Raw genomic sequence first — 25,021 nt, 5'->3', positions numbered from 1 at the left:
CCCAAAGACACCGAACACCCAAAGGAACTGGGGAAATTTTGTTGTAGCCTTTCACAGCTGCTGTTACATTTGCTCTACAAGTTATGGAGTGCCTGTGACAAAGCAGGAAGGAAAGGTTCAGAAGTTGTCACCCACGCTAATGTGCAGCAGGCAGTAGCTCGGCTCATCTGCCAGCCCTGATGGGCATCAGGGGACTCCCAGGTTCCCCAGATAGGGTGTGAGATCATCTTCCCTTTCAGCACCACCACGGTCTGTTGGCTTTCTCACCTTGCTTTCATGGCATGAAGTTTTAGAATCACAGAATCATTAAGATTAGATTGGAAAATTAATATCATCTAGTCCAACTGTCATACCTTACCATGTTTATCTTGCAGCTTGTAACACTCTGGTATTGCATTCAAACCCGAGCCCACTTTTACAGCAGGACTGTTTAATTCAGCCACTGTTTAGTTCTGCCATACAGGTGCTTAGGCATGTCCAGTCTGCACACTGCACTGGGAAAGAGAATCAGCTAGGTCACAAAACAGCCATGTGAAGAGGAATGTGTAAGGTTGGAGATTACAATAGTTATTTTTGAATTCGGGCTTGAAGTTAAGAAGAAATTCTTTACTAAGAAGGTGGTAAGGCACTGGCATTGCTGCCCAGAGAGCTGTGGATGCTCCATCCCTGGATACGTTGAAAGCCAGATTGGATGGGGCCATGGGCACCTGATGGGGGACAACCCTGCCCATGGCAGAGGATTGAAGCTCAATGATCTTTAAGGTCCCTTCCAACTCAAGCTATTCTGTGATTCTGTGATTTTATGAAGCAGAATCTATGTGTGACTTTAATGAGACTGAGACACACGGCTCTCATTTGCTCTTCCTTCTACTTCTGTAACTTCCGCAATGTTGCATTCCCAGTGAGCAAGTCACAAACACCAACCCAGCTACTGGAGATCAAGGCACACCATCTATGAGATATCAAGGCTCTGGTCCACAAAGATGCTGGATGGCCTGATCCAAGCTGCCCAGCTCACAGTCGAGGAGACAGGCTGATCTCCTCCAAAGGGATGCATCTGGGATGGGACTTGACACTGTTGGACTCAATGGATCCCTTCCAACACAGGACATTATATGATTCTATTATGGCCTGATTTTTTGCATGGTCCTGTGTGGAGACAGAAGTTGGACTCAATGATTCTTATGGGTCCCTTCCATCTTGGGATATTCTATGACTATGAGCAGCTGAAAGATGCTCGAGAAAAGTATGCAAGGGTTTGTATCTGCTCTCTTAGAAAATACTTATTCTTGGCACAACCAAACTTACCTCTGTGATCACCCAACCACCTCCACTCTGCTCCTTAAGCAGAGCTGGAAGCACTTCATTCCATTTTCCACTTCTCTCCCCAACTGCTGAAGTGCCAGCGGGGAAGCTGGGATGCCAACCACCAGACCTTCCAACCAACATCAAAAGCCTCACATTCAGCTCCTCAAAGTGAGTATTTTGGGAACATTATGTCGCCACAGCCATTAATTTTTCACATGGCGGGTGGGAAACCTGCCCTGTTTGAAGGGCACGGCAGGAACAGCCAATTGCTCTGTAATATTTTACAGCATAGGAAGGGGGGTGACGTTTGTAGCATCCACCCCAGAACATCCACAGAGACACTTCTGATATTTTAAGCAAATACTTCCAGCTGTTGTTCAGCTTTTTCTTCCAAGCCATGGCAAAAGCAGATAAGCCATTAATTGCACAGGCAGATAGCTGTTAGGATGTGTGAGAGAACTGGCTCCACTGCCACTGCGTAGGTGGAGCTGATTAGATGGACCTGAATCAGAAAAAAAAAAAGGAACATTTCCCACAAGGCCGCCGATTGCTGATCTGCTTCGCTGCATGGTGAGAAAAGCTTTTCCTGTGTGACTGCAGGAGAAGACAATTCAAGATTCAAAAATAACAGCAAAATTGCTCTTCAGTTCCCCACTGAGCCAGGCTACTAGCAGGAGTACTTTGGGGTTTATACATCATTCCTCCAGAGTTTCACTGCCAGGCAACAAACACACGGGGACAGGATGGGCATGCAAAGATTTGGGGTTTACTTCCAACAGGTTAAAACGCAGCACCACAGACTGGGTGATGTTAGAAGGACCTCTGGGTCCATTTGGTCCCACCAGAGCCATGTTAGTGCACAGGAACAGCCCCATGTCTAGGCAGCTTTTGGACGTCTACAAGGAGAGCCCACAACTTTCTGAGGCTCCAGCACACTCACGTAGTGCAACAGTGCTGCCTGGTGTTCAGGGAGACCCTTCTGTGCTCCAGTTTGCGCCCACTGCCTTTTGTCCTGGCGCTGGGCATCACTGACATGAGCTTGGCTTCATCCTCTCTGCCCCTTCCTATCCACTCTCTCAGCTAGGTGATGTACTGCCAGCAGGGTCTCTATTTGATCATCTTCCCATGAAAATCAGTTCCACAAAAAGGCTCGTGACCAAAAAAACCTGTGCAAAACACAGTGCCCGTGCCCTCTCTGCTGGACAAATTGGTAGGTTCTACAGATCCTGGGCTTTGCCATTTACAAACTGCCAGTTGTCCTATGGGCCACCCAACTGTCACCGTCAGGGAGATGATTCCAGTGATGGACAGAATGCAAAGTTGGGTGTTGCAGCACCTCAGAAACCCTTTCATGAACAAAACCTTCAAGTTTCTGGGTGTGTAGGTTTTTTCCCTTCCAGTTGTTGCCTGCTGTATCTGACACATATTACTTTTCTCAGGACAGGGAGTGTTTCCCCACAAGTCAGCACAGCACAACTAGCAAATAAGACTCATTTTTCCCACTGACGTGCAAATTGAAAACCTTAAAATGATGCTCCAAAGCGAGCTGACCAAAAATAAAGAACTAACAACTAAAAACTGCTCCTCGGGAAGTTTCATTTACAGATGCAAAGCAGCAGCACTGCAGGGTTAAATCCTCACCTTGCAAGAGATTCATGAAGAAGCTGGACTCAAAGTCATCTCTGGTGCAGATACACAATTTGTCTGGTCAATCTATGGGCACTTTCAAACATTACTGCCAAAATCCTTGTCCAGGAAAAATGATTTGCTCCATTCTGCCCTGTTGTCAGTACAACGCCTGAAACAATTCATTTTAAATGGGTATCTCAGTAACACAAGCAGAAAGGCAGCTATTACGGGCCAGAGATTCTTTATTCCTATTTCTGGCCACCCAGACTGACACTGCAGAAGCAGCCTGCCACCAAAAGGCCAAATCCCAAAAGTGCATCTGAGCTGGGACTGCAGCACGAGCAGCCCTGAAATAGGGTGAAAGTAGGAGCTGAGAGCCCCTGGGCATAGCAGCAGCTCTCACCGTGATATTACAAACATCACTGTCCCATTCAACACCACATCCACCCTGATTCAAGTCTAGCAGCAACAATCAGGAGTAGGCAGATGATGGAATATCACAAAATTACCGTATCAGGGCACGGCCAGTTTGGTTGCCAGCTTCCCTCCCTAGTCAGCTTATTCAGATGTAGGAACAAACACACTGAAACAGCAGAGGAACAAAGGACAGCCTCCTCAGTTATAAGGACTCCTGGTTCTTAGGTGCATCAGAGGGTTCATATTGTCACTAAGGATGCAAGCAAGCATGCATACACAAGTTGCACACAGTCACAAGCACCACACTCATGAAGGATCTTGAAGCAATTTCTTGTGGAGATGGCTCACCAGGCATGAAAACTATGGTAAGCAGGCCTTGCAGAAGGTCAGCAGGGCAAAGAAAACCAAGGAGGTACTGCTAGGGAACAGCTGCTCTCCATAGCTGGGCTCCATCAGGTGAATCACCCTTGGCACTTCTGCTGCTGCTGTAGTGGGAAGATAGGGAGCTCCTTACTGACAACAGGTTTTTGTTATGGATGGACACATATCTGAAGTACAGAGATCTGTTTTCAGCTGCACCTAGGAGTGTTTGGGCATCTGTCCTCTCAGCTGAAAAAAAATGAATGACAAAGAGGAAGCAGGAAGGTTTAACTAAAACCCTAAGAAACGTAGATAATGGGGAAAAGAGAAAGACAATGCAAACAGCAATGACCAAGTTGCTGTTCCACAAAGGCTGACACCAGTTAATACACAATGACCTCTAGGTTGTGCAAAGCAAGAGTTAGCTTGTTCTTTTGTGGTTGTTTTGTTACACTTGGTAAAATTAACAACCAAAATTCTGGGCTAAAATTGAAATGAGTAAATATTTTCTAAGGATTTTACCCCATTTTCCCACCACAATTTATGTGGGTAGCAAGCTTCTATGATGGCCTCAGCTGGGAATGCTTCCCTGGTTTTAAAATGTCTGGATTTTGTGAAAGTGTTCTTTGCAAACACAGAAGTATCATGGAAACCATAATCATGTTATGAAGTGATCTGTTTTTGGATAATGCACTGAGCTGAGACAAAGGAAACAAGACTGTTTTTAGAACATCCACACCAGTGATTCACAACATCCAAATAATGCTCCTGATTCATTCTTCATGAAAACAACCCAATCCACCCAGCACAAGATACTCCTCAGGAAATGTAAGTTCTCACCTTTAGAACTATGAAAAGTTTCTTCCCATAAAGATTCTTATCATTAGTAAATATTCTTAATATTGCCAATTTTTACACTTCTTTCCAGACAATCCCACAGGATACTGATTTATGTCTGAAGATGTATCCAAGACAGTGAGTGATCACCACAAACCAAAGGAGAGCAGCATTCACCTCTCAAACAATAAACAACACGCATTTATCCAAACTTTGTGATGAAACTGAAACACCAGGCTTACACTAATTACACTGATACATTAGATATGATCTACAGGGGCAGCAACCTGTGTAAACTCTGCCTTAATTGCTCTGTGTTTTTTTAAATTTGGAGGGCTATACGTGAATGGAAGAAGCCCACCGCAAATGACAACAGTTGACAGCTACTGACATGCTGAAGTATCCAAAGAATGCAAGGTCAGGAGAGGTAAGGGACAATCTGTTTTGTTTGCCACAACTACATAAGGATTGCAAGGGATTCAGATTATGCCTTACAAGCCTCTGTCAGAAGAGTTAAATAAAATATTTCTTAATTGATTTAATTTATAAACTTCCAGAAGCTACTGTTTCTATAGCATCATACCGAAAGGCAATTGCAGGCTGAATTACATTCAGACACGTTCCAGTTACACTCCCAAGGTGTCCACCATCTATTTTTATTGTATTCCTAGAAGGGATTCCATACAACCCCCAAGTCTGACGTCTGGCTTGGAAAATAGCACAAAGCCTTTTCTGGAGGTCCTGTAATCCATTCATGCCAGAAAGGGGTCATTTTCATTTCCCACATTTAAATACTGCAGCAAACCATGTGCGGGCATCATGTTACACAAGAATGAACATTATTCCAAATCCAACAACAGCCAAATGTTTCTTTGTTGTTTTCCTAATTCAGAAAAGGACAATTTATAAAGACACTTCCTTTCTTTATGCCTTGGCTCCCCTCTCCACGTACAAAAAAAAAGCATGTTCCTAACCAAGTACTCAGCCAGCCCTCCCCTCTCTAGCTGCTATTTGTTTTTCCTGCTGTAATTCTTCCTCCTTCTTCTTGTGAAGCTTTAGAAGATACTCATCAGGCTCAATTCCTGCCTCCTTTAACTCTGACATGGCTTTTTCCAAGCGGTGCAATGTCCTGGCACTCTGCACTTTTCGGGTAACGATGTACAATGTAAACTCCTTGAATCCCATCAGTTTACAGGTGTCCACCTCACAGATATCTTTAACATCTTTGGTTTTGTCCACTTGGGGAAAGAAAACCAAACCTGACATTTTTTCCAGATCTTCAATATTGACTTGGAATTCAGTCAGCTGGTGACTGAAGCCTATGGGATCATTTGGCACCACAAAAGCCCCCAGTACCAAAGGCTCTGTGGATGTTCGGGTCCGCCGGGCAAGGATCACCTTGTACAGGTGGGATGGCACTGCCACATCATCCTTTCCAATCACCTGTCAAAAGAAACGATACAGATCTTATCAGTCAAGGGGAAAACGAAGACACGAGACCAATGCGACCACCTCTAAAAAGGAGTCACAAGGTCTAATTACACATCTAAATCACATGCAACGTTACGAGACCAGAAGATGAGATGGAAAGCACAATTTCATTGTGACTTGTCATACAACTGGTCAGGACTGAGCTAGCTGTTCCGTATCCAAATCCCTTTTCAAGCAGAAAATCAGCAGAGGGTGGTTCACTGCAGGGCCGTTTGGCCACTGGTGGTAGAAGACATTCCCAGAAGTTTCTCAGCCTGTCTCGTAGCGCTACTGGCCTCACACTGTAATATTAAAAACAACAAAAGACAAAAGCAGACAAAAGGCCAAAAGATTATCCAACCATTGTCTAGATGTTCGGAAAGATCAGTATTCGGCAAGGAGATCTGGTAGAAGAATTAGTTCAATTTAATTATTTTGCTCAGCTGCAAATCAGAGCAACTTCAGTTATAGCTGAAACTGAACTGGAACCGAATCTGAAAAACATATTTGGAAACAGGGAGCCAGCCAAGACCCCAGCTCTATAATCCTCTGGTGCAAATCTGTAAGTGTAACTGACACAAAGGGATGGTAGAGGTTCCTGTCATACTGCATCACACTGTTAACACTATGAACGCTGTTTTTAGTAACAGTGGGTCTATACATTTCACTTGAAATTCCTGGTCTGACATCTCCAAATCATGTACTTTTTAAATGCCCATTTCAAGTTTACTCCAGCTTACCTTCTACCTTCTTTTGTCCCTCTATGATCCTTACACAGGTTGTATTTAACAGCTACATTACCCAAAGAAATATTCTTTTGGAGGCACTTGGATATAAAGTACATTAAGTAAGAAGCAATATTTTGGAAGAGAGAAACAAATGCTTCATGTGATGCACCTTTTTCTCTCACAAATTCACTGTGATTCAACGTAAGGGCTCATACATGTTGGATTTCCTATTGTCGCTCACATCGGGATCCAGAAATTTAACTGAAGCAAAAGCAGATGATGAGGACTTTGAATTCATATGAAAGCTGCTACAAACTCACACATTTACAATGCATATACCCCCACTCTGTCTCAAAAGTTACACACATATTCATGACAAATGTAATTTTTCCAGCAGTCAAGTGAGTCCAGCATGCTCATGCATGCACTGCATTAGGCTTTTTCCCACTCCCCTCTGCAATACTGCTGAACTGATTCTGCTAGGCTGATAAGGTACAACAGGCTCACACAGGGGAAGTTTCAGCTTTGCATAATCCATAATCCTTCTGTACAATCATCTTTCTAAACACTGTACTTTTTCTTCTAAAGGCAAGAGAAGAAAAAGATGCAGGCTCAAAGATGCAGGCTCTGTACAGGAACTACAAAGGCACTGTGTTTTTAAATGCAATCCCATAATATGGTACTATTTGCAACACTTGCAAAGGCAAATACTGCTTAGTCTTTTGACAGCCTTTGTTAGATGCAATTAAAATACTATTTCAGAGAAAGCAGGAATTTATTTCGCTGCCAGAATCTATCACATGAATTGGAAGTACTTTGCAAACTATGCTGGTACATCAGTTTAGTCATGCTCTGTCCATTCAGATTCAGTATAACTCAACCCCAGAAGAAACACTTTCCATGTACACTTTGTTTTGAGAGCGTTCAGCACTTCTGCAAAAGGTAATGCATTTTTTCAAACTGAAATTTGCCTGTGGTACTGAAAAGTTTCCTGCAGTCTGCTCCAACTGTTAATTCATCTCAGCTGCGAATTTTAGTGCTTGAAGTGTCTCCTACCTCTGCTGTCAGTTCTGTAAGTGACAGCTCCTGAAATCTTATTGGAGTGAAACTGGAGAAAGAGCCTCCAGGAGAAAGGCAAAGCCCTAACAAAGTCTGTTTATTCCATGACTTGTACATGATCATAGTAGTAACTTCACTGGCAAATGCACTCTTAAGATTTCTCTACTCTGTTACCAAAAACTGAGCATTCCTCCCCCCTTCCCTCTATGAGGCTGTTTAACAGCACTGTTCTAGTTTATACTTTCATACAGCAATGATCTTGCTTTTCCTAAATAAAGCTCTGCTTAGACATCTAGCAGCCACTGAAACTGGTAAGCAATAAATAAATGCCTTATGCTAAACCTACTTTCCTTTTCAACGATGACAGAAGTCTTGATAGGGAAATGAGAGCTCCTGAGTGTCAAAGCACTTTGCATTTAGCATTCAGTGTGGGTGAAACCAGGGTTACAGCTCCTCAGGATCAACTGCATAAGTAATCAAAACTGACTGACGTACTGGTAGTTTTAAAATACACTGAAAAGTCAGCATCAACCCACTGCTATACCTGGTGGGTTAAAACTGAATTATAAAAATGAATGGTGCTGGAGTGTAACTTACTTGAGAGAGCGGGTGTTCAAACTAGGGGGATGCATGTCATGTATAGAGGGTGGGAAGAAGGGAGCTAAGCAGCATGAAAAGCCCCAAGGGGTGCGAGGAGGAGGGGATTCATTTTTCCCTATTCACCCAAGAGCAGCAGTGGGTGATGCTGCTGAAGGCGGGGGTTTCTTTTCTCTCCCCACAGTACGGGAGCTGGCAGAGCCTGTGCTGCACTCCCACCTGCTGCTCACACCCAGGGCAGGGCAGAGGAGAAGGAAGAGGCTGTTAAGCTGCACTGTTCCCTCAAGCTGCTGCAGCTCCCTGGGAGAAGAGAGCACACAGAGGTTAAATCCTGCTCCCCAGGCTTCCCTGGGCCAACCACCTCCTCCTCAGCAGCACTCCTGTGTAGTGTGGCACATTCTTTCCCAGGGCTCCCACGTATTCCCCCCCAGTATGAATACATATATACATCCTAGGTCCTCTTTACCTGACCCCTTTCCCCTTCTCAAAACTTCATACACACAAACCAGCATCCTCTGCCTGTTGTATAAAAGACAAGAGGAAGTGAGAACATGCAGATGGAGCTGCAATGAGCATCTCCAATTAGGGGGTATGTGGCATGTGTAAAACAAACAGGTGAGTGCGTTGAGTGAAACTAGAAGAGGGAATAGGGGATTGAGTCTGAGGACTGAGTGGGTGGATAGAAAGGCTGGGGAATGAATAGAGCTGCATGTAGAATACTTAGGTATGAAATGGAAATGCTGAATGCCTGGAGTGGGTGTTAAGGGAAAAAGAGACCCTATGCTTATGTAATATTATGCAAATATATATATTCTATGCAAAATAATGCACATTTATGCATAGTATATGAAGAAAGGAAGAAAAGAACGAAAGAGAACTAGTTTGAGAAAAAGGCAGTGTTGGCATTTGGAGAAAAGCAGCTCTAAACACAACTCTGCTGTATAAAGATATATACAGATCTATTTAGTTGTACTGTACAGGCAAGAGCCATACATGTAATTTATGTACTATGTCAGTTTCATGCAAGTTCTTTTAAGAATTTAAATAAAATTTAAATAGTGCACAAGCTTTATCCCAATCTTCTGAATAGCAATAAACTACTCCTGCCATTACTTTGCTAAGTTCTGACACTATAAAAGTGATTAAGACGAACTCCAGTCTGCCAAAGGCTGGAGTCCACAATTTCATCCTTTCCTTACCCAAACAAGTGTAGCTCTGCCCCCAGTTCATTCTTCTGATAGGGAATACCATCAAGAAAGGAAACGAAGGGTGCCTGACAAAGAATAACTGTGTTGGTTGGTTTCTTTTTCCTGAAGTTTAACACATAGGCGAACTGCACACAGGTGCACTCCCAATAATCTATGCTGTTAATGATTCCTGTTAAAAAAATAAATGTTGAGCACGTGGTAGTATTTACATCATCGTGCTCTGTAATAAATCACAAACTGCTTTTCCTTTGGAGTAGACACAGAAGGTGCAGAGGAGTACAGAGATGTCCCCCATACACAGCCCAACAGTGTGATTCCAGAGAAGTGAAGTTTGCAGCTGAAGCAACAGGTAAGAAAAACAAACTCAACAAATCATTTGCTATTGCCACCTAGAGGATTTTCCTACTGAACTACAATAGTCTGAATCACTTCTTTAACCTGCACCACTCATTTATCTTGATGCATGCCAAACAGAGGCAGAGAGCTTATACCCCTATTGTAACAGAAGAGAAAATAGGTTTAGATTGCCCATGCACAGATGTTGACTTTGATTTGTGCCAGTCTACCCACAGGCAGCACACGATCTTTCAGCAATCAATGCCCACAACAGCTATCTGTTCCAGCTGGAAAAGAGCAAGTTTTTAATAGTATATTTAACTCAAAAACACCTCACAAGGTAATACTGCCTAGAAAAATATAGCTATGGCGTACTGAAAAACAATGCTGTGCCACAAGCTTTCACTCCACACTGAGAACAAGCCACAAGGTGAGTTCTCTTTATTCCTGCAAAACTTTCATAGAATCATAGAATGGCCTGGGTTGAAAAGGATCACAATGATCATCTAGTTTCAACCCCCTGCTATGTGCAGGGTCACCAACCAGCAGACCAGGCTGCCCAGAGCCACATCCAGCCTGGCCTTGAATGCCTCCAGGGATGGGGCATCCACAGCCTCCTTGGGCAACCTGTTCCACTCACTGTGTGAAGAACTTCCTCCTAATATCCAACCTAAACCTCCCCTGTGTCAGTTTAAAACCATTCCCCCTTGTCCTATCACTGTCCACCCTCACAAACAGCCATTCTCCCTCCTGTTTATACGCTCCCTTCAAGAACTGGAAGGCCACAATGAGATCTCCCTGGAGCCTTCTCTTCTCCAAGCTAAACAAGCCCAGTTCCCTAAACCCTTCTTCATAGGAGAGGTGCTCCAGCCCTCTGGTCATCTCACTTTGCTAAATCTTTTATTTTGCCTCAAGACAAGAAAAAACAAAAAAGCACTCTTAGTTTGAGTTCTCTTTTAAACATATTCCTTCCCCATCATCATTTGGGATACCAAAGTGAGATTTCAGATACTACTTTTCTTTTTTTGTTTTCTATTTGTTTACTGTCCTAACCTCTTGGAGCCACTCCGCTCGTTCCCTTTGGTTTTGCTTTGCTCTTGTTTTCCTTGGTGATCTCGTGCTGGCTGAAGCTCTCCCACTGAATCGGTGTCATCTAACACTGCAACATTATCATAATGTCATATTTGGCACAGCGCTTCCTTCTTTTCTATTACTGACATTCCACAAGTGTATAAAAAATTTGTTATGCTCAATGTTATTCCCAATTAAGTGTGGACAACGGTCACAAGGATGGGCCATTAAAATGCGTGCAATTCCTGACATCTGGAGATGTTTGCACATTGCTAAAACAAGGAACGTGTTGATTAGAAGTTCTGCAGACTTAAAGAGCTCACAGGGACTGACAAAGATTAAGACAGAAGCAACAAGATTTCTCAGAACAGAGAGAATTCAGTAAGCTTTGGTAAATTCAGTCTCACGCTTCAGTCTCTCGATGGGGATTCTTCCTAAGACTGGCTTTCTGCATAATTTTGACCAAACCATTTAACTGTTCAGGCCTGTGTTTTTTAAACTGGAAGGACAAATCTGATATTTGCAAAGTGCTAAGGTAACACAATGAAGCACGAAGTCATTTGCCAATGACATAATTTAAGCTTAGGGCACTAAATAATGTCACTTTCACGGGGGCAATCAGACAGGAGGAAGCAGTCCCTAAAAGCGATAGTTTGGGTTTTATGGGAAAGTAACTTCCATTTTACATGAACAGTTTAATAACAGAATACTTACAAGAAGAGCAAAATCATTGCTCTTATTAGAAATCCTAAAACAAAAGTTGCCTTATTTTCCTTTTATACTGCACTTGTTACAGGTTTCTTACCACTCTGGGCAGCTATCTTCTTTTAAAAGAAAGGACTCACGAATTTCCAAGTAGTATTTTGCCACCTAGTGACTACAGAACGAAAATCAGCCACGAAGAAAATTAGCCAAAGGGATTTGTCTTTTATCAGTGAGTGCCAGCACTGGGTTGGCAATTATCTGAGATTCCTGTAGAACCTGGTAAACAGAAATCACACTCAATCATGATTTAACTGCCAGCACACATGGAAGAGGACTTGCATCAGAGCATCCCAATATCAAATGCATTGAAGTGATAGCTCCAAAAATTCCCTCTGCACTCTAAACTCTCTGCATAATGACAAGAGTTTAGAACAAAGCCACCATACCACAAGGCTGGAAACAAGCAAACACCCAATTCCCCACAGAACACTGCACCTGGCCATTAACAAAATTAAGATTCTGTCACATTCCTTGGAGCAAAATTTCAAGGGCATCTTTCCATCATCCCAAATAAGACTGCAGCTCTCTGCGAATAAAGATTTGCTCTGTTTCAGCTGTAACTTATGGCATGATACTGACCAGACCCATCACATGTTTTGTTGTAGGTGAAGTATCATTGCTGCTGATACCACCTCAGTTTTGACGAACAGGAGCTTTATTAAAAATTGCTATTAAATTCTGTATAGAGACAGATTGACTATCAAGCAATATAAAAAAAAATCCCTTTGCTAACAGTGTAATTCTGCTTAGTTGATTGTTGCTGCAGCATTAACTGCCTTCACTCTGATTCATTCTGGATTTGTGTTAGGCAGCACTGATTCTGTTGATAAGTGTTTTTTCCTCAATATGTGATGAAACTTCATCAGATAGCATTGAGAAGAATTGAGAGGTATGAAAGCAGTCCCAGTAATACGGAAAACACAGATTAAAAAAAAAACAAAACACATTAACAAACTGCTACAGAAATTCACAGCCAAGTTCCCCAAATGCATTTCAGGAAAACTTGTTATAGCTGCTCTGACTGCCACTGCCAAATCACTCAGCAATCTCAAAAAGGAAGGAAAAAGAGACAAGAGATTGGAAGGAAAAGAAAAGCTGTGCCTAATAACAGCATTGAAAGACATCTCCACTTTTTTCCTTTTTTAAATAGAGTGTGTATATAGGCATTCCAATGCCATATTTACATGACAGACTACTGCTCCCACACACTCCATTTAGGTTATACTTAACACGAATTAATACCCAACCCACTGTAGCCCCTATCACCATGCTCTTCCTATAACCAAAGAACCTTCAGGAGGGGTACAGTGCTAAATAAAAGCAAGCCCGCAAATGTATCCTGCACCTTTGGTGTCTCTGCTCCTCCCATCTTAACCCAGTGTCTATTATTTTCACTTGTACATCATGTCTAAATTTAGGGCTGACAGAGCTCTAGTCACTGACACCAGCTGATCTAAGATCTAGGCCTTTAAGTTTTATGGGATGTTTGTACCAGGCCTACATCCATAGGGGGTCTGTGCAGCCCTGAGTCCATTTGGATCAGCCAACAAATAGCAACAGTCCCCAGGCTTATTTCCAGCTTTAACAAAAATTGCTTCTCTCATGCTATGTCAGCTAGGAGAGAATCTCTGCTACTTCCTGACTAGGGAAAACCATCAAGTACCACCTTCTACTTGAGAGCAGCACTGTGTTTCCCAGGGACTTACTTGCTACAGCAGTAGGTGACAAGTATGTGTGCCTTCTGGTACATCTGCTGTGCAACCCCTGCCCAGCCTAGGAAAGCAATTATTCCATTTTGAAAATTAACACGAGCTCAGGATATCACTAAGAAGTAGAAGAAAATGTCTTCTTCAAACAATAAACACATAAACAGCACTTTCCCTCGTCAAGCATTGCAAAACCTTTCTTACTGTTTACTATGATGGCACAGGGGGAGAAGAGGGTAAGGAGTTGAGCATGACCCAGTAGAATTACTGCAAAAATCTGTATTTCAAACTCCAAATCTGCTGACAGAGAAAAATCACTGAAGTGACAGTCACTGGGGAAGAATAATGTATAAAATGAGATGCTGTCGTTTTGATTTTGATCCGGACAAAGATAAAAAACCTGCATCTGCCTCTCGAATGACACAGAACAGATTTTTCCTGCTGGCATTCTATTTTACATATATTCTCAAAAATGTATTTTTCAGATACCAAGCACAGTCATCAATCTACTCTACGCAATAAAAGCCACTGCTGGAGACAGATGAAATGACAGATGAAATGACAGAACATATCTGAGGATACGGCAAGTTCAGCCAATAGATAGAACAACGCTGGCATCTAAGGAGTTCAAGGTTAATTCCCTTTCTGGAATTAAACAGCAAATGGTACCAGAGTCCAAGCAGGAACTGGGAACAGTGCCATGGCCGATGCTCTGTTTTTCCTCTATAGTGATCTAAAAATAACTTTTTTGGATGTCTGATGAGAAAAACACCAGCCTGTAAAGCCACGGATACATATTTCCTCACTTCTTTAGCCAAAAACAAGGAAACTGCAATTGAACAGAGGATCTGAAACAAATCAATGCAAACATTCACTGTAGTTTTCTTTTTTCCACAGGTCTGGTCCTGAAGGAGGAGAAAAACACCAGAAAGGAGCTCAGCCTTAAGTTACATCAACAGATTATACGTTGTGAATTTCAGCACTTTCACGTACACCACAGCACTTTCCTTAAACAGCACATACAAAGAAGAAGGACACCTTCCAACGTCAGCTTCATAAGCTGAAAGAATGAGGACTAAAAGCCTTCCTTTTCTAAGTCCTTTGTTTGAACCCAATACAGTTCACTCCTGAATGATGTCTAAGAGCTGTGTTCCCTTCCTGCTCTGCTGAAACACTCAAGGATTCTTGGTTTGGGGCATACTACCAAAATCAATGACAATTACTCCTGAGATATGTTTGAAAAGAACTTCTCTCCAGTGCTCTGACAGGTTATGCTCGCTCTTCTTAGAGTGTATGATGATACAGAGAGGAAAAAAACCACCAAAACATACCTTTCCACTCTGAACTGTTCCTAAAAAAGAACTCCTCTGGCAAACAAAGGAAGTTATGCCATGAAGAGATTTCAAAGTAACAAAACAATTCTCAGTCTGTATTTATTTATGCTTAGGAGTGCACTCCAAGAGGGTCCAACCCAAATAATGGAGCCTTTAATACAACACCCCACACATACACATAACACCCCCCCAAAAAAAATCTAACATTTTACTATTCCACCTGTGGACAGCACCGTCTGTTCTTAAATACAGCTCAAACACCAGTCATTCTAAAGAATGAATTTCATCCTAGGGAGATGACTGAAGGATTTATGAACGTGGCCAAATGGCGGAATGAAAACACAAATCTGATCATTCCACCAATTTCAATTCCACGCTGAACTTCACTTCGTAGTTTATATTAAAACCAAAACTGATAAAACATTCATAAAAGATCAGAGTTGTCATCAAACCCAGAGATGATGAAGACAAGAACAGAACGGTACGATAATCAAAGCAGCAAGGACATTTTGTGCCTCTGCTATCACAGTATCAAGTTACTTTGAATAAAGGCAGTAAGATGCAGTGCTTGCCCTTATTTCTACCTGCAGAACACTAACATTTACATTTCAAAACCAAAATGTGGAGCCACGATCATTTTTCAGAGAATGTAACCTCGGTAAACACTTTCTACAGAGAAAAATTAGAGGAAGATGACTGAGATTAAATCGAATCAGTACATAGGTGCAGTTGATAAATGATTCAACTGCTTCCTGGAAAATCATTTTCAGCTATAACATTTCCAAGTCAGCTCAGGATTTTCAGCTCAGTGTAACACTAATATGCATTTTTAAGGATAAAAATAAATGCAATACCCTGACAACTTCAAGGGAGACAATTCCAGCAAACTCTGCATAGCTCTGGGGAATTCTTAGGGTACCATTCCATGCAACACCTAACCAAATGCTCAGCTCAACGTTGCTGAAAGAGAACATCTCCCTCGTGTGCTTCTGCCACGTTCTGTTACCAGCATGCACTCAGCTCCTTTGTGCACTGATGCATCTTTCAACAGCAGTAGAAAAAAAAAAGGCCAAAACCCAAAGAAAAAAAATCGGATAAGGATGGTTCTCTGTTGCACTAGTTAATCAAGCACCTTCTGGAAGGATGGGACAACCAACGTGCGCAGATAAGGTGAAGGACTGCTAAGTATCATAGGCAGTAGCAAAATCAACATGCTCTCCTCTGGGTGGCAAGGAACCAAAGCCAGACTGAAGTCAGCTTTGCCACTAACTTATAACATGACATCGAACGTGACCCCTAACTACTACTTATTATCCACCTGACAGTGAGCACAGTTGTCATTTTCCTCACATGGCTGCAGCAAGAGCTGGAGTTTGGAACTGCCACCAGGTATGAAAAAGATGCATTATCACCACTGTACTTTTATGTGCATAACATACAACTGTTTGGGAAAGAAATAAGCAAGCAAGCCAGCCAAAAAATAAATAAATAAACAACCACTGCAACAAAACAAAAACCAAAGTTGTGATTTCATCACAGTCAAGGTTATAGACGTGTGGGTGATATATGGGATAGATTAAAAAAAAAAAGAAAAACATAAAAGTGAGCATTAAAGATTAGATTCTTCCCCAACTGTGTTCCAAGCTCAGTCAAACAGAAATCAGCTGTACATTTATAGTGTAGAAACAGTGCCTAAATCTTAGAGCTTAACAAGCCACCATTAAAATATCAACATCTCTCCCTTTTGCAACTCTCACCTGCCTTTGAAACAGGGTTGGTTTTTTTTTCGCTTTTTTTGTTTGTTTTTTGTTATAGAAGCAAGCTACTCCTTAGGGAATGGGCTGGACAGATGTATCACTTGCAAGCTGAAGCTGAGGTTAATCTGAATACTTATTTTCAAGGCAAAGTGTTTCTTCAAGAGGTGCAAAATACTGTATTTATTATTTGCATTATGCTAGCTAGCATCTAACAACTGAAAACAACAATATGTCATTACATAGGGGCAGAAGAGTGTAGTAAGGTCCTTTTAAAACCTTACTATGCTCAGATCCCTCAGATGTGTGAACACATGCTTATAAGGATTAAATCAAGACAAGTAACAATAAATTCACCTCTCAACATGATAGCTTCTCCTATTTGTCTGTCAGCGATGGTTTCTAGAGTCTGTGCATGATGAAATGCAGATCTTCAGAGTATTCAAAGCAAGTAATAAAAATGGGAAGGTACTAATATTCAGGATCAGCAGTTACACCGTATTCACCTAATGCCTCCCAAATGAATGAGGTCTTGTAATTGATGCTGATATTCCTAGATGGATCTTTGCAGCTGAGATTTAAAGTGATGCATATGGGGTATCAGCAAGCAACTGTTTCTGAAACTGTTTTTTGTGGGTCACATGCGTTTTGTAATCACTGCTAACCCAGCAGCATATGTACCTACCTGGTATGTAACACACTTCTTTCCATCGTCATTTGTTTGAGGCAAGGTCAGAGGTCCAGAAACCACCCAAACATCCTCAAATCTTTCTGTCAATTCCCGACAATACATTTCCATTCTGAAACACATTTGTTAAATTTTGAGATTCTTAGTTCAAACGGTTCTACCACATTACTGGATTGGTGTGATCCCCTTAAGGAATCAATGCCCTGCCACAGACAGTTCTTTCTGTAGACTCATAGAATGGCCTGGGTTGAAAAGGACCACAATGCTCATCCAGTTCCAACCCCCTGATGCATGCAGGGTCACCAACCAGCAGACCAGGCTGCCCAGAGCCACATCCAGCCTGGCCTTGAATGCCTGCAGGGATGGGGCATCCACAGCCTCCTTGGGCAACCTGTGCCAGTGCCTCACCACCCTCTGTGTGAAAAACTTCCTCCTAATATCTAACCTAAACCTCCCCTGTCTCAGTTTAAAACCACCCCCCCTTGTCCTGTCACCATCCACCCTTGTGAACAGCTGTTCCTCCTCCTATTTATACTCTCCCTTCAAGTACTGAACGGCCACAATGAGGTCTCCCCGGAGCCTTCTCTTCTCCAAGCTAAACAAGCTCAGTTCAACCTTTCATCATAGGAGAGATGCTCCAGCCCCCTGATCATCTTAGTGGCCCTCCTCTGGACCTGCTCCAAAGAACTTACAAAAATTCCCACCTGATATTTTTTGCTAAGTCTACTTAATGCTTTTTGCATAAAACTGATTAAAAATTAAATAGTTTTTCCTGAAACAGTAACATCATTTTTGTTTCCTAAACTAGCTAATTTGTATTATAATTTATCCTCCAAATAAAAAGGTGCTTCTAGATCCCACTGTATTTTATAAAATGGGAGGTTATAGCCTCACTTTGATCTAACATCCTAAACACCACAGAAGTCACGTTAAGAGAGTTTCATCTCCTTCTCCCTCCTGTTCTTCATACCTATCGTATGGGCCACCTTCAGCACTCCTCATCTCCTCATAACTCTGAGTAAAACCAGATAGTGAGTTAACTGAATTCACACAAAGCAGAACAAGCAGGAATGACACCCTCCTTCCTCGGTGATAGGGAACTGCCACATGATGAGCCAAAGCACTGACCACAAGCTACATTTTTTCTGCTGTCATCAGCTTTGCTTCCAAGCACCCAGCTCTCCTGGCTGCCTGACCACGTGGCAATACAAACACCACCTGGCATAAGGGAAGAAGGGGAATAAATGCAACAAGGGAGCAGACTGTGTTAGCAGCAGCAGGGACAGAGATCAGACAACAGTGATCACGAAAATGCACTCAAGACAGGAAATGACAATGAAATACTACAATAGAAAGAAATCTGCTACTGGTAAGAAAAGAATGAGGAGTAAATACTGAGGTGCAGTTAGACCACATCATCAAACAGCTTACTTATCTGATAGCTTCCTCAAAGTCCTGCTCTCTCTCCTTTCTTACTGCTTCCCTTGCCTGCCCCACCTAAACAGTCCTAACACATCTTCCGTATTTGCTGTGGCATTCATCACACCAGCTGATCCAATCTTCTAAGCTTGTAGAAAGGTAACCAACCAAAAGTGATTCAGCTTAACTGGGTTAGTAAAGAGAGTCAACTCACCATAGACTCAGAGAAGAATCACAGCTGGAATGGGGAAAAGCAGCAAAAACACATGGCTGGAGGGCACACACCACTTCAAAAAGCAACAGACTGATTAACTAAGCTGTCTGCACCTCAGAAGACAATTCAAGAAGCAAGGAATTAAAAATAGAGAAAGGAAGAGAGTACTAAAGCCAGGAAGGATGCAGCACGTGACACACAGTATTCTTAAAACCACACAGCATTAAAAAAAGCAACTGGCAAAACAAACAGCACAAATACCTGCTTTGTGGATTTAAACCATGGGGATGAGGCACCGGTGTTGGCAGAAGATGCTAGAAGCAGATTAAATTGTGGGGATGACAGTGCCAGGGAAGATTCTGAAATGCTCCCCATTATTTCCTGATCAGGCACTGATTTTGCTCACGAGAAATAGAGTGATTCCAGCCCTAAATTGGTTCAAGCACCCAGCTTTGGTATAAGGAAACGTTATGCTCAACTATTTGGGGTGTTAAAATAATACAAAAACATCTCTTAAAATGTTATTGCATTTTATTTGTCCATAAAAGAGTATAACCTTACTGAATGCCTCATATGATTTTATATGCATTCTTGTAAAATCAGAATGCAGCGTGTTGTTAACGGTGATGCATTTTTAATAGACTTTTAGTACAATGCTGTACATAATTTTGCTAACCTTCCCTTGAGCAAACCTTGTAAAATTCATCGTTTTTCTCTCCTGTTTCCAAGTCTCCACTATTATCTAAGTCCTACACAAGAAGCACAGAATGCCTTCTAGTTCTATTAGAGTGGGAATGTCTCTGCACCGGGGAAGAAAAGAAAAAAATCTTACGCAAAGAAAGATGCATCTTCCACTCACTGCATTCCAAAATTGATTCAGCCAGAGTTCATGAGACACAGAGAACTCTGCCAGACCACCACTTGGAAGCCAGCATTCCAACAAACACCTGAGCTGTGACCTCAAGCAGTCACAGCTCAGGAGGGTGCACTCAGTTCTTCTATTCAAAGTCAACAAATGTCCTTGTAGTCTGATACTGGAAGTGCTTCTTTTGAGGGGGGCATGGGAGGGGAGAGAGTTAAAACTAAATCTGAACATCTAAACCCCTTCCTCACTTTCACTGAGCTTTCCTTAAGGAAAGTTTAAGTTACCAGGCTTAACTTGCCTGATAACTTCACCCACATCAGACAGAATAAATTTTATTCTGAATGCACAGAGATGGTTGTCATGATCCCTCCAGATAGCCCATAAAATGCTTTAGAATACTCTGATATGAGGAAGCTTTATAAACACAACATTTTGGCCTGATGCTTTTCACTTATTTCTCTTATAAGCAACTTCTCACCTGTTCCAAAATCCAGCATTATTTTCATAGTTCTGAGGCACAATGTTAGAGAGATAAAACGTCTCAGCCATGGCTCTCTGCGTAAAGAAAGAAAACAGTGTCATTTCATTCAAACATCTGAGCTACAAATACATCTCAGAAGCTTCTGGATCACAAACCATTTCTATGCAGTTCATTCTTAACATCAACATAAAAAACCTAAGTCAAAATAACTCGAAAAACAGATTTGGACTAAGAGGAGCATAACCTAAGGGCAAAAAAAGAGCGCTCAACTACACACACACGAGAAAATATGGGAGAAAACAATGCACAACCTTAACCCCGAATCTTCATAGGTTCTATGCTTGTCAATGCGTTTTCAGATACTCTTCATCAAAGCACAGGGGCTGACAGAACAGGCAAACACTATCTGCATTGACTGAGCTGTGGAATTAAGATTTTATAACCCTGCTTGTATTGGGAAGACTGTATTATGCCAGTGCACTTCAAACCAGGAGGAGGATCATTCTGTGCAGTTAGCTCACCTGCTAGAACTCCCCAGGTATCACAAAGAACCACACAAGGACACTTCCAGGAGGAATAAAATGAGTGGTTCTTTCATTCACCCCGTGCCACTGTGCTGCTGCTGTGCCCCAGAGTGCAGAGCAGAAATACAAATTCAAACTGCTACTTAATTGACAAATTGCCTGCATTAGGCACATTTCACAAGAGGATCCAATAAATCCAAGCTGCTTTGTTTGGCAGCCAAGGCATTAGGGCATGCCTTTCTTACATCTCAAACAAACGGCAGGTGAAGACATTTTATAGACTGAAAGAACTATGGCAAAAGAAGGTTCTAATTTACCTTGTGCACACTGCCAGAAAGGAAAAAGCTTTGTAAATCATCCAGTCAATCCTCTTGCCAATGTGGGATAGTACTTAACAGTACATTTGCTTTGCCCAATCTAGTCTTAAATGCTTCAAAACCTGTTGGCCAGAATGAAGTCATCTTTCCTCGTCTCCCTTTAACCTGAACTTCAGAGGATACCTCTGTGGTTTGGCTGGTGAACGTTCTCACCTTTGTTACACTGACAACGTGACATGCAAGAAGATGAGGAGAGTTGTTCAACACTACACAGTACTAAACATTTATCATCTCTGCCAGACGCGCTAACCTAGGTCTGATTCAATGCAGAGAGGTACGTCAACACAGGACGATCGGGGCACTCAATTTAGACCCCCAAAATACAACAAGAGCATCCTACAGCACTCAGGTTATGAAGAGTCCAAGTTGAGACCTGTGTTTCAACAGAGACCATATTCCAACTCACAACAAGCAGCAAACAGAACACGATCCATCACTTCTAAGGGTCATTTGACCGTTTCTTAGAGAAAAAAAAAACAAACATGGTTTAAAAAAAAATAATACAAAATTCCTACTGTTGAAAATTTGTTATCTCCTGCTGGTGCCATGTGTCCTCGTGACCACCCGCTCCCAAGGTAGTCTTCATTGACAGCACTGAACATCAGAGGGATGTTAGGATCTGGTCTGAATTTACAGTGCCTTCGGTCTGCATTGCCTAAGGAAGAACACACTCAATTGTTATCATTAGGTTAACAACAAACATCTCCCCACACCACCCACATTTAAGGACTCAACCCAGTTTGAACTGATTCTAAATGAAGTATTTTTCTCCTCAAACACTGAAGAGGATTTTCCTCATGGACCTCAGCTCCAGTTCTACATTCTCTCCCCTTTTTTCCCCTGCTACAGACTCACTAACATGCTTTCTGTTTTACAGAGATAAACAAAAGCAAAATACTTTAGCCTTATCATAAAGGCAGCTGAACATTTAAGGTAAGACCATTAAAGATGCAAACCAACATAGAAACTCTCTTTAGGACCACAAAGATACACAGACCCTCACCAGTTTCATTTCAATGTCTGAGCAAACTACAAGCATTTCTTCTTCTTCCAAGTCTAGCCAGGAAGGAAAATGGCTGTGATTCAAGAAAGTTACAGTTGAAGAAATTAACAATGTTCTTTTGAGTAGGTTATTTCTTCTTCACATACATAGAAGAGCTCTCCTGTTCCTCTCCAGGATTCCTGTGATGCCTCTCCAGATAGATGGATGAAATGCACAAAAATGACTATGCCTGAGTCTTTTGAAGCCATCTATCTTTTGAGATAGAAGGAAGCTCCCACTTCTTTTTTTTTTCCTCTTTTTTTTTTCCATCATATAATCTAAAAGTAGAATGTTTTTGTGGCAAATACAAAATTGAGTTATGCCCTAAATCTCAGATTCAATAGTTATCAAATATAAATCTCAAGATGAATGCCTCATGATGTTTAACTTCAATTTGCTGTTTGCTGCATCTGATCACTTGGAAAGCATTTTAACAATTCAACTGTTAAGTCCTGCTTGAAGGTAAGCCTGGAATTACTGCTTTATTCTCAGAAAGAAGTGGAATCGATGCTACTTAGGGGTTGGCCATAAATATTTTCAGGATCACCATTTTAATTTTGAAAGGTAATTTGAAGACAATGATTAAGATATATTTAGAGAGCTACTGCTTTCATAAAACATTTTACAATTACACAGTTATCTCCATTATTAATATTTGCTGCATAAAGACTGAACTAATGCTATAAACTTAATTTATAATGACTGCATGCTATTCATATTTCATTCAGCTCTGACAGCAAAAATCACTGAGCATTTGTCTTGCATAAAGAACAAGGGAGAGTGTATTAGATAATGCACATAAGAAAACATAGCAGAACTGTAGGGAAGTAGGTAATGACTGCAGGGAGTAGGTATGCATTATCTGGCTTTGAACAATTGTAACTGTTGGTGCCCTCTGCTCCATTTTCATCTCAAACACACATTCATCTCTTCTTTCCATTCTGAGAAAACCTCTTCAAGATCTATAGGCAAAACTGTCTAGCTATTAGAGGCATTGACTCATGTGGGGCAGTACCTCAGTTGACACAGACTGGCCCACTGAACTAACCACATGAGCTAAGGAAGAGAGCAACTCTGTGGAGTTAAGCAACAAGACTGAACTTTGCAGGTCTGAATCATACGAGAAAAGTTTAATTTTCAGCTTTATTTTCTTTGCATTCATTTTGAACAGATGGAAGCTTCATTCCAGCAACATGTCTTAGAGTGTTTATGATGATACATACAGCTATGTTGATCTGGTGCTTTCTGACTTTCACAGAAATTCTCACTGAAAGCTGTAGTTCTAAGAACCATAGAATCATTCAGGTGGAAAGAGACCACCGAGATCATCTCATCTATCTATCTACTCATTCTCACCATGCTCACTGGCCTGTGCTCCTCAGTGCCATATCTCTGGTTTTGGAACACCTCCAGGGATGGTGATTCCACCACCACCCTGGGCAGCCTGTGCCACTGCATCACCACTCTTCCTGAGAAGAAACATTTCATGATCTCCAGCCTGCACATCCCATGGCATAACTTGAAGCCATCACCTGAGACCCACTGCCATCTCTTCTTCATTACTCCCTTTCACATGCAACCCTTGGGCTGAATGTGTCTTGCAGGCCTCGGGACACTGATGTACAATACCAGACTAATGCAAACAAGCAAACAAAGTGCTATATCTCTTTTAATTTCACTATATACATCAACCTTAACACCGTAAAGGAGCTGACACCCATCCAGAGGCCCACTGCCTCTTGTAGGACCCCGAGTGGATGGAAAAATCCGTGTCTAGAGATCACTACAGGTTTTTTTTCTCCCAGCATGTTCCTGGGTCCACCTTTTGTAGAGTGCAAATCTCATTCCAGCCTCTGTAAGTGAAAGGAAATAAAGACCCACATACCCAGCATCTTCTGTTTTGAAATATGTTCAATCACCCATCTAGGCACCCGCTTTGCCTGGTCATAAGACAGCGCATGATTTGTGTAACATCTGGTCTCTGTTCCAGCTTCAGGGAATCCGTATTTTTCCAGCAGAGACTCTTCCACTGGTTCTAAGGAGAAAAATAAACAGAAACTTAAACCCAATCCGCCCCACCGGGCCCACGTCCCTCCGTGCCACATCCCCACGGCTCTGCAACGCCGATAGGGGCGGCGAGCCCCACCAGCCGAGGAGCGCCGCTCCACACCTCTTACCCTCGGGCAGGGCTCGCTCGGGGCTCGGCTCCGCTTGGCTCTGGCTCCGCAGGAGCCGCCACGCTGCCCAGCACGAAGCGGCGGCTCCCGCCGCAGCCCCGCAGATGAAGCCGCCCAGGAAGCGGCGGTGGCGGGGCACAGCCGCCATGTCGGAGGGACGGAGGGAGGCGGTGCTGCGCTGCAGCGCCCTCTGTCTGCCCGCCATGGCAGCGTCAGCTCAGCTCCGCTCTGCCACAGCAGTGCGCTGCTAACGAGGGGAAGAAGGAGTTCCTCGAGAGCTGTAAATAACGCGGAGGAACAACGCAGCAAGAAATTAAACAGATTAGTGCTAGGTTTTCCTCCTCTATGAGCACCCTATCCCTCCCCACCAAAAACCTGACCAGTTTAGCGATGGAAGCCGCCGATATATGATGGCTCGGACCTCCCACCATCAGTTGCCTGAAGGATCATAGAATGGTTTGGTTGGAAGGGATCTTGAAACCCACCCAGTTCCAACCCCTGCTGCCTGCCGCCAGCTCAGGCTGCCTGGCCCCGAGCACCTCCAGTGTCTGGGCTGCAGTGCCTCACTGCCCTGAAAAGTAAAGCATTTCCTCCTGATATCTAGCCTAATTTCCCCCTCTTTTTGTTTAATGCCATTCCCCCTTGTTCTGTCCCA

The 25,021-nt window shown here is 42.5% G+C and overlaps 1 protein-coding gene across 1 annotated transcript; it reads right to left on the bottom strand.

The window, feature by feature from the left end:
• Positions 1-5,532: 5,532 nt before the first annotated feature.
• EXOG (exo/endonuclease G) lies at positions 5,533-24,571 on the bottom strand (the record flags this gene model as incomplete). The annotated part of the gene is made up of 6 exons (XM_079538222.1): positions 5,533-5,994; positions 17,265-17,379; positions 20,244-20,320; positions 21,663-21,802; positions 24,075-24,224; positions 24,367-24,571. 6 exons carry the CDS (start codon positions 24,569-24,571, stop codon positions 5,533-5,535), a joined length of 1,149 nt encoding a protein of 382 aa, XP_079394348.1.
• Between the last annotated feature and the right edge of the window lie 450 nt (positions 24,572-25,021).

This window comes from Tetrao urogallus, assembly GCF_951394365.1.
Source record: "Tetrao urogallus genome assembly, chromosome: 7".
Lineage (NCBI taxonomy): Eukaryota > Metazoa > Chordata > Aves > Galliformes > Phasianidae > Tetrao > Tetrao urogallus.
Note: the sequence above shows the minus strand (reverse complement) of the source record. Positions and strands in the feature narration are given on the sequence as shown.